This window comes from Tupaia chinensis, unplaced genomic scaffold (genome assembly GCF_000334495.1).
Source record: "Tupaia chinensis unplaced genomic scaffold, TupChi_1.0 Scaffold000368_1, whole genome shotgun sequence".
In the NCBI taxonomy this organism is placed as follows: domain Eukaryota; kingdom Metazoa; phylum Chordata; class Mammalia; order Scandentia; family Tupaiidae; genus Tupaia; species Tupaia belangeri.
The window spans coordinates 2,382,300-2,393,375 of record NW_006159865.1 but is presented as its reverse complement, the minus strand read 5'-3'; the positions used below and the strand labels follow the sequence as shown (position 1 = coordinate 2,393,375).

The window sequence follows — 11,076 nt, the reverse complement described above, 5'->3', positions numbered from 1 at the left end:
TCCAGACTCCCACATGGCTAACTGCAGTTCAAGTCCTGGACCTGGCGATTTGCTTTCTCACTTTCCCTGTCTTTCTCTCTCTCACTCCATCCCTCTCTGGTCAAATTAAAATAAAAAGAATAAATAAAGTTAAACGAAATCATTCTAAGGGCCGGCAGGTGGTGTGTGGTTAAGGGCACTGAACTCCCACATGGCCAACTGTGGTTTGAGTCCTGGATCTGGCGGCTTGCTTTGTCATTTTCCTTCTCTCTCTTACTCTTACTCTGTCCCTCTCTGGTCAAATTAAAATAACTTGCTAAATAAAAAAACCTAAATAAAAAAATTCTTTTTTTTTTTTTTAGAGAGATTTTCGCTATAGGGCGCGTGCGCTAGCCAGACAGACAGAGAGAGACATAGAGACAGAAAGCGAGAAATCACCCCCCAGGGGGTTGGTCACGCCGCAATCCCTTCTCCTCCATTCTCCTCTTGGGATCTTGGGCATGCATGCACACGCGCCCGGCGTGAGTTCTAAGCCGCCGGGTCCGGGACGCGATCCGTGGTCGACTACATGGGAGTCCAGCGACATAGCCATTACGCTAACTGCTGGTTCTCATAAAATAATTCTTTAAAAAATAAAATGATAAAGAACAATTGGCAATAAATTTGAAAATATTAATATCCTATGGCTCATCGCTTCTGTTTCTAGAAATATATCCTAGAGAAGTTCTGTACTTATCCATGAGGAGGTACAGACAGTGTCCCTCAGTAATAATAACTGCTGGTAATAAACTCTCCAATACCCATTAGGTTAGTTAAGGGAGAAATAAAGTGTGATATTGCTAAATTATGAAATCTATACAGCACTTAACAAGATCGATATGTTTTGACATGGACATAGAAAATAGCTGAAAAAGCAAATAGCAGAACATTATACTATGTCGAATACTATTTCTATAGACTTAAAACTATACGAATTCATATGATGTGTTTGTATATTTATTAGGTTATCGGGAAAGTCATGATGCATTTTTTCATGTTTTTTTTTTTTTTCTGTAAAAATACATCATGATTTTCCCGATGATTTAATATTTTTTTTTGCTTTGCTGGAATAGCCATCGGGGCAGCTATGGCTGGGTGCTGACCCATTTTGTGAATTTACGACCTTCAATTCCTCCATGCAAGCCCTTGACCAGGTTACAAACTTAGCTGCCAAGACCTACTACATATCAGGGGTCTCCAGCCTGTTCCCATCGTCTTCAGGTGGCCCAATGGTGCCCCAGCCTGTGTAAGCACCCAACACCCACAATGCTTTGCTGCATGGTTCGGGCACTGTCTGGGTTTAAAGGTGGTCAGCCCCTGGAATTCAGAGGATGCCAAAAGGATTTATAAAATCAGTTGTTTGGGATAATCATCCAGTGGTGGTGCTAGAGAATAAATTGATGTATGGAGCTGCTTTTGAATTTCCCACAGAAGCTCAGTCAAAAGATTTTCTGATTCCAATTGGAAGAGCTTTTTTTTGGAAATGGAAAGGCAAGAGATACGTAGAACTGTGGTCTCCCGTTCGAGACCTGTGGGCCACTGCTGAGAAGCTGCCACGGTGCTATCTAAAGACGGAGTTGAACCTGAGGTGATAATATGTGACCGTCAGACCAATGGACATCAAACTTCAGAAGCCAGTGTCATGAAGACAAATCACCTGGTGACTGTGGAAGGAGGCTGGCCACAGTTTGGAGTAGGAGCTGAGCTTTGTTCCAGGATCACAGAAGGCTTTGCGTTTAATTTCCTGGACGCTCCTGCTGTTCGTGTCACTGGTGCTGATGTCTCCATGCCTTTTGCCAAGATTCCAGAAGACGACTCTGTACCTCAAGTTAAGGACATTGTATTTGGTATCAAAAAAACATTAAATATCGGAACCAGCAGATGGCGTAATGGCTAGGTTGCTGGACTCACATGTAGTCAACTGTGGTTCGAGTCCCAGACCTGGTGGCTTAAATTTACGCTGGGTGTGTATACATGCGTGCACAAAATCCCCAGAGGAGAATGGATGAGAAGGGATTGTGAAGTGGTCATCCCCTTGGCGGGTGATTTCTTGCTTTCTGTCTCTCCGTCTCACTCTTTCTGGAGAGCACACGCGCCCTATAGCAAAAACCTCTTCAAAAATAAATAAATAAATAAGGAAATGAGGAAATGAGTAAATACATTATGGAATACTGTTGAGCAGTTAAAAAGAATGATCCATGACTGACCATGGACAACGTTCTAAGACTTGTTAAAAAACAGTAAGCAGGGGCCCGCTTCTGCGTGGTGGTGAAGGCAGCTGGATCCCACATTGCCCACAGCATAGTTCAAGTCCTGGAATCAGGGGCTTGACGAACATGCCAGGTATGTGTGCCGGCATGCCTAAAACTCCAAAAGGAGGGAGGAAAGGAGAATGGATTGTTGTGTGACCATTCTCCATGGGGGTGTTAAGTAGTTTCTCTCTGGAGAGTATATATGCCTTCCGGCAAAATTTAAAAAAAAGAAAAGGCAAGCAGAAAGAGAGTATGTATCTAATATATTGAGAATGAAAATGGATTTTTTGGGCGTGTATGTATACATGCATGAATATGAAAATTCTCAGGAAACCTACCGAAGGACAAGTGTAAACATCTTGGCAGTTACTTTGGAAAATAGCACGGAGTGTGGGGACTGAAACAGTACCTGCACTTGACAACAGTCTTATTTAAGTGTTTAACAAAAATAGCTTCTATTATTAAACATGTAAAAATCTGTAAATAATGAGCTTTGAGTGACAACCCGATGTCTTCTTACAGAGAATATAAGCTTTAATGGTTAGTTTCTGTCATCTCTGTTTTAACTGTCCGAAGGCCCTTTCTAGTTTACTATGGATTGCTAGTCAATGCGATAATTTTCTTTATCTCTGAGCAAGCCTTCAGAAACTGAAAGAGCAGAGAGCAAAGTCTTAAGTTCTGAGTCTATTTTCACTTCTGGCGGTTAACAGATAGGAAAAGGAAGTTAGACGTACGGGCATGAAAACACTGACTCGCTGAGCCTGTCAGTTTCCCCATCTACAGTACGAATAAGACACACAGCGTACTGTCAACACCATTCTGATCGAACGAGACACAGAAAGTTTTTAAAATCTCCAAAAGTAACCACTGCTTTTTAGGTCCATTCTAAATCTTTTATCAGAAATCAGGCACTGTTTTGGTCAACACAGAGGATGTTACTGAATTCACGCTAAGAGGAGTAAAACCAATCATGACCTGCATTGGCTTATTCTTACTCTACTCCATGAGTATTTAAGGAAGATCAGCTGGAACAGAGCTCCTAGCCTTGTGAGGGTGTATTTGTCTGGACTATAAAATTAAAACACAACTTCATGTGCTGTAAAGAAAAATAAAAAACAGTTTAGAAAAGGTTCATTATAGTTGGAAAAGCATCACTGATTCTGATATCAACAGTAACATCTTCTCAACTCAAACATTACTATCAAGGTGTCTGTATTCATGAAACACTAACCAAAATGGTAACCCACACTCGGGTCTCATTCTATAACCTTGCCACTTGACAAAGGGAAGGCTGAGATGTAGAAATGAATTTGCTTACATCACTGATTCACTGAATTGTTTGGACAGGTCGTTAACTCTGGCCTGGAGATTTTTTTCCTCCGTGAAAAGTGAGAAGTCTGGGGTAAATGACCTCTAACAATCCTTTCTACCTCGGAAGTGTTTGCCAGCCCTCTCCTGATCAGAGGCACTTCTTTTCCTTATAAATTGATCAAAGCATCAGATGTATGTTTTGCTCACCCCGAGAATGGGAAGGATGGCAAAGGACTGACTTTTTTTTTTTTAAAAAAACAACAACAACAAAAAACCTGCAACAAAAAGCAGACTGCAGAATTCGTCATGCTGGGGTCTGACCTGAAAGCAGGATATAGATCCTTTTGAAACAATGACCAATGGCAGCGGGAAACTAATCAATCGGAAGCATAATTCATGAACTCAGTGTGGTTAATTCCCTCAGTGTTCTGGCATTCTCTCTTTAGCCACGAGAGAGTAGGTGCTTTAAATGAGAACACCCAAAATGATTACTTCATGAGGTGGAATCTAATACCAGCCCTGCTCTAGTGAGGGGTCTGTCTGATCAGCCCTCCTTTGCCCAAGTTATTTTTGGCTCACCAGTTTACTGTCACTGAACTTTATGCGACATCGAGCATGGTTTTGTCCTACACTTTCTCTACTATTTCCAAACTTTCCTGTATAAATAACACAGTATCTATTAACACGTATTGAGTGGCCTCAGGGTTGAGCTCGCGTAATTCATTTAAGAAAACTGAAAAATATGCAACTACTTTTTCTCTTTGTCGGTTCACCTTTATAAAAACACTGGGCATTTCAACTGTAATCATTTCTCTGCTTAAGGCCACAGTAACAATGAGGATGTATCCTTTTCCAAGGTAAAGTGCATTCAGTTGAACTTCTACATTTCTATTTAATACCAGGGGCTTGACGAACATGCCAGGTATGTGTGCCGGCATGCCTAAAACTCCAAAAGGAGGGAGGAAAGGAGAATGGATTGTTGTGTGACCATTCTCCATGGGGGTGTTAAGTAGTTTCTCTCTGGAGAGTATATATGCCTTCCGGCAAAATTTAAAAAAAAGAAAAGGCAAGCAGAAAGAGAGTATGTATCTACTTATATATTGAGAATGAAAATGGATTTTTTGGGCGTGTATGTATACATGCATGAATATGAAAATTCTCAGGAAACCTACCGAAGGACAAGTGTAAACATCTTGGCAGTTACTTTGGAAAATAGCACGGAGTGTGGGGACTGAAGCAGTACCTGCACTTGACAACAGTCTTATTTAAGTGTTTAACAAAAATAGCTTCTATTATTAAACATGTAAAAATCTGTAAATAATGAGCTTTGAGTGACAACCCGATGTCTTCTTACAGAGAATATAAGCTTTAATGGTTAGTTTCTGTCATCTCTGTTTTAACTGTCCGAAGGCCCTTTCTAGTTTACTATGGATTGCTAGTCAATGCGATAATTTTCTTTATCTCTGAGCAAGCCTTCAGAAACTGAAAGAGCAGAGAGCAAAGTCTTAAGTTCTGAGTCTATTTTCACTTCTGGCGGTTAACAGATAGGAAAAGGAAGTTAGACGTACGGGCATGAAAACACTGACTCGCTGAGCCTGTCAGTTTCCCCATCTACAGTACGAATAAGACACACAGCGTACTGTCAACACCATTCTGATCGAACGAGACACAGAAAGTTTTTAAAATCTCCAAAAGTAACCACTGCTTTTTAGGTCCATTCTAAATCTTTTATCAGAAATCAGGCACTGTTTTGGTCAACACAGAGGATGTTACTGAATTCACGCTAAGAGGAGTAAAACCAATCATGACCTGCATTGGCTTATTCTTACTCTACTCCATGAGTATTTAAGGAAGATCAGCTGGAACAGAGCTCCTAGCCTTGTGAGGGTGTATTTGTCTGGACTATAAAATTAAAACACAACTTCATGTGCTGTAAAGAAAAATAAAAAACAGTTTAGAAAAGGTTCATTATAGTTGGAAAAGCATCACTGATTCTGATATCAACAGTAACATCTTCTCAACTCAAACATTACTATCAAGGTGTCTGTATTCATGAAACACTAACCAAAATGGTAACCCACACTCGGGTCTCATTCTATAACCTTGCCACTTGACAAAGGGAAGGCTGAGATGTAGAAATGAATTTGCTTACATCACTGATTCACTGAATTGTTTGGACAGGTCGTTAACTCTGGCCTGGAGATTTTTTTCCTCCGTGAAAAGTGAGAAGTCTGGGGTAAATGACCTCTAACAATCCTTTCTACCTCGGAAGTGTTTGCCAGCCCTCTCCTGATCAGAGGCACTTCTTTTCCTTATAAATTGATCAAAGCATCAGATGTATGTTTTGCTCACCCCGAGAATGGGAAGGATGGCAAAGGACTGACTTTTTTTTTTTTAAAAAAACAACAACAACAAAAAACCTGCAACAAAAAGCAGACTGCAGAATTCGTCATGCTGGGGTCTGACCTGAAAGCAGGATATAGATCCTTTTGAAACAATGACCAATGGCAGCGGGAAACTAATCAATCGGAAGCATAATTCATGAACTCAGTGTGGTTAATTCCCTCAGTGTTCTGGCATTCTCTCTTTAGCCACGAGAGAGTAGGTGCTTTAAATGAGAACACCCAAAATGATTACTTCATGAGGTGGAATCTAATACCAGCCCTGCTCTAGTGAGGGGTCTGTCTGATCAGCCCTCCTTTGCCCAAGTTATTTTTGGCTCACCAGTTTACTGTCACTGAACTTTATGCGACATCGAGCATGGTTTTGTCCTACACTTTCTCTACTATTTCCAAACTTTCCTGTATAAATAACACAGTATCTATTAACACGTATTGAGTGGCCTCAGGGTTGAGCTCGCGTAATTCATTTAAGAAAACTGAAAAATATGCAACTACTTTTTCTCTTTGTCGGTTCACCTTTATAAAAACACTGGGCATTTCAACTGTAATCATTTCTCTGCTTAAGGCCACAGTAACAATGAGGATGTATCCTTTTCCAAGGTAAAGTGCATTCAGTTGAACTTCTACATTTCTATTTAATACCGGCTTTAGAAAACCACTTGTGGGTCTCTAGGTTTTCTCAGCAGCATGGAGGGTCAGTCCACAGGATCATTAAAATACTCCCCGTGCCAATATCAGACATGAGATACGTAAGTATCAAGTTTCTTCAGCTCAGTAACTTGGGCCAGTCTGGTGTGGTGGTTAAGGCAGCTAGATCCTACATGGCCAATCACACAGTTCAAGTCTCAGATGTCGCAGTTTGAAAAAACATGTCGGTATGCATGCATTCAAGCCCAAAATCCCAAAAGAAGAGAGCTCTGAAGAAGAGATTGAATTACGATAATAATAAAGTTTAAAAATTACTAAAAAACAAAACAACAACAACAACAACAAAAAAGGACAGAAAAAAAGAAAAAAAAAAGAGAAGGGATTGAGGTGTGAGCAGTCCCCTTGGGGGTGGGGAGGTGTGATGTTTTCTCATATTCCCTCTCACACATTTGCACACGACCTCTGGCAAAATAAAAATAAGTAAATAAAAAACATAAGGAATTTGGATACTTGGAGGCTGCCATGATAAATTCAGAAATTGAAAGTTCAGAAAACTTTCTAAAATTCAAGATATTAATAAATTTAGGGACCAGCAGTTAGCATAATGGGTATGTTGCTGGACTCCCACGTAGTCAACCGTGGTTCGAGTCATGGACCCGGTGGCTTAAACTCACACCGGACGCGTGAGCGTGCGTGCCCAGATCCTGAGAGGAGAATAAAGGAGGGATTGCGGCATGGCCATCCCCCCTGGGGGGTGATTTCTTGCTTTCTGTCTCTGTCTCTCTCTGTCTGGTGAGTGCATGCGCCCTATAGCAAAAACCTCTCCAAAAAAAAAAAAAAAAACTTTCTCAGGAACCAGCAGTTAACGTAATGACTATGTGACTGAACTCCCATGTAGTCGACCGCGGTTCGTGTCCTGGACCTGGTGGCTTAAAACTCACGCTGGGCGCGTGTGCGTGCGTGCCCAAGATCCTGAGAGGAGAATGGAGGAGAAGGGATTGCAGCGTGGCCATCCCCCCTGAGGGGTGATTTCTCGCTTTCTGTCTCTATGTCTCTCTCTGTCTGTTTGGCAAGCGCATGCGCCCTATAGCAAAAACCTCTCCAAAAAAAAAAAAAAAAAGATATTAATAAATTTAGACGCAAAATCTACTTCTGAACTATCTCTTTCTAATAAGAAAGTAATGATCAACACATCATTAAAAGGAAATAATGAAAACTTTGTTTTAGGATCTTGATAATATATATAATATTCTACTGAGTTGCACAGGGTGAGAATTTCTGAGTGTATCTTTTTTTTTTTTTTCAGAGAGATTTTTGCTATAGGGCACATGCGCTCGCCAGAGAGACAGAGACAAAAAGTGAGAAATCACCCCCTGGGGGATGGCCAGGCCACACTCACTTCTCTTCCCTTCTCCTCTTAGGATTTTGGGCATGCACTCACACATGCTTGGCATGAGTTTTAAGCCACTGGGTCTGGGACTCGAACTGCAGTTGACTCTGTGGGAGTCCAGTGACATAATCACTATGCCATCTGCTGGTTTCATTTTTTTTTTTTTAATTGTCAGATGGTACATGCATTTGCCAGAGGGAGAAAAACAGAGAGAGGGGGAAAGACAGAAAGCAGCTCCCATGAGGTATAGTCACGCTGCATGCGAGTCCTTCTCCTTCATTTGTCAGGAGTTGGGCATGCACACATACATGCTTGGTGGATTTTTTTCAACCACACCAGGGCAGGATTTGAACTGTGGTCCGTCATGTGGGATCAACCTCCCTTAACCACTAGGCTATCGGGCCAGCCCTGATATGTCCGTTTTGTGTATGAAGAATTAGAACTCATTTTGTAGACTGTCATGATGCATTTTTGCATAGAAAACAGAAATATGTCATAATTTTCTGACAACCTAATAGTATATAAATATTGTATAATATACTTACATAGGCTGAAGTCAAGAATATTTTATTCAATGAGGTAGATAAAAATACAACTCATACATAAAGCATTTTCAAGTGTCCACATTATTATGGAATTTAGATACAAGGTATCTGAATTTAAGCTGTCAATATTAAATGTTCTTCATAACTCATGTCTATTTAAATAATTTTCAATGTTTAGCATACTTAGTAAGATTTTTATTTAGCTAAAGTAACCACAAAAAAGATATAAGGCAAAATAATTAATTTTATTTCTTAAATGACTAAATATTTACAATAATAAAAAATTTCGTGCACTATATAACTTATGAGATACTATACTTTCACCTTTACTAAAAATGAAAACTCTCGGAAAAATTTAAATCAACCACTTATAAAGAAGTCAATGGCTGATCAGAAAATGTCAAGTGACTATTATTAGCCCAAGAGTTTATCATAATCATGAATAAAATTCAATCAGGAATACCATCATCTTAATCTTAAAATGATTCCTACAGTTTTTTAGAAATCTGATATAGGGACAATAAAGACTTGACAATTTTAAAATCTGATGTTGGGACAATAAGACTTTACTCCAGATTGTAGTCACATATGAACAGGTGGGGAATTTTTTAATTCAAGGTTTCATTATGGTCCACAGTATAAAGATAGACCTCATGAAAGTTACATGATGGATAACCAGCAAAAGAAATATGCTAGTACAGGGTGGTGACCCGCCAACTACGCATGCACTGTACCCACGACTTTGGGCCACCGTAAGTCCTTGATCATGGCCAGCTTTTCTATAACGAGTAGGTTCTCAAAGGTCACTGAAGTTTATAATGATCTCCAAACCATTCTCTTCGTGGTCATTTAAGCTTTGTCTAAACAGCTGGGTGTGTTGCCAAGCAACATGGCCATCTCCTTTGCTTAATTCTGCTTCCAGAATAACTTCAGTGGCACCAGAAAAATTATGATAGGAGTGAAGATTTTTATCTGTCGGAGGGGAAAGAAACATTAATATTTTGCTTTTGGTGATTTAAAGAGCATGAAAGTAGTTTGAGAACGCAACTGATACAAACTAACTTGCAGGTTAAAATAAACCCTTAAAAATATATATAAATTAGGGACCAGCAGTTGACGTAATGGCTACATCACTGGAAGCCCATGTAGTCAACTGTGGTTCCAGTCCCGGACCTGGTGGCTTAAACTCCTGCTGGGCACGTGTGTGTGTGCGTGCCCAAAATCCCGAGAGGAGAATGGAGGAGAAAGGATTGCAGTGTGGCCATCCCCCCTGGGGGGTGATTTCTCATTTTCTGTCTCTCTCTGTCTTTCTGGTGAGCGCACATGTCCTATAGCAAAAACCTCTCCAAGAAAAAAAGTATTTATATATGTATGTATGTATGTGTGTGTATGTATGTATATATATATATATATATATATATATGTTATTTTTTATGGAATAAGTGCAGCCTCTGAAAAAAAAAAGTTACCTTTCTCCTTATATTTGTATTTTTAACCACAAAAACATCAATTGTTCTGTTACTGTGGGTTTTCAGAGGTTTTTCTTTCAAAAAAAATTTTTTTACATGATAGTATGAATAACTATTGGGTACAAAAACGTTGGAGTCAAATCTGAAACCAGTACAATTAGTGCTCCCAGTGGTGGTAAATGAACGCCCCACAGTTCACCCGCCAGTCCCGTGCTCACCACCCGTCAGGTCGACTTGTCCGGCATCAGATCGCAGTCTCCACTGTATTGCTCCAGATTTGAAGGTCTGACTACTTGCTCTGATGGAAATGTTATCTACTTTGAGGCCAACTGACCCACATTCGAACTTCCAGGAAATATAAGCAAATGATGAGCCTTCCTTTCTGGCTAAGTACACCTAGAGAGTAGAAGAGAAAAGAACGATCAAAACTAATCAAATAGTGTAGGAAACAGTGACATTCTTACTGCTATAGGATCCTGTGTACAAACAGTTATTTAAAAAACGTTTCTTTTTCTTTTTTTCTGAGGTTTTTGCCATAGGGCACATGTGCTCACCAGAGAGACACAGAGAGCGGGAAAGTGAGGAATCATTCCCCAGGGGGGATGTCCACGCCATAATCCCTTCTCCCCCAGTCTCCTGCTGGGACTTCGGGCATACGTGCTCCTGGCTTGATTTTCAAGCAGCCAGGCCTGAGATTCAAGCCCTGGTCATTCATGCGGCAATCCAGTGCCTTAACCACCACGCCACCTGCTGGCCCCCCAAAACTAACTTTTCCCCATGGAAAACAGTCATTCAGCTAATATTTTTTTCAGTTTATAAACAGCTTTCCCTGAAGCATCTTTTGCTCTGGAAGAAAGGTATTATTTCAACAAAACTGCCCTGGTAAGGAAAGCAGTAAAAGGTGCATGCCAACAAAGTTTGGTGAATCAAACCCCCCCTTTTTTTTTTTTTAAGTTTTTGCTATAGGGTGTGTGCAGAGAGCAGATAGACAGACAAAGACAGTGAGAGGGAAAGTGAGAAATCACCCCGAGGGAGTACAGC

General features: G+C 40.4%; 1 protein-coding gene and 1 pseudogene across 2 annotated transcripts in view; one reads left to right on the top strand and one right to left on the bottom strand.

Moving 5' to 3' along the window:
- The first annotated feature begins 1,078 nt into the window (after positions 1–1,078).
- LOC102495462 (pyruvate dehydrogenase E1 component subunit beta, mitochondrial pseudogene) lies at positions 1,079–1,891 on the top strand (annotated as a pseudogene).
- A 6,681-nt stretch (positions 1,892–8,572) lies between these two features.
- NGLY1 (N-glycanase 1) overlaps positions 8,573–11,076 on the bottom strand; it is a gene marked incomplete at its 5' end in the record, with an annotated part of 43,272 nt that continues 40,768 nt past the window's right edge. The window contains 2 exon segments of one of the 2 annotated variants that reach the window (XM_014589676.2): positions 8,573–9,538; positions 10,254–10,431. In XM_014589676.2, the coding sequence (XP_014445162.1) occupies positions 9,363–9,538; positions 10,254–10,431 (354 nt within the window). 2 annotated transcript variants of the gene reach the window in all.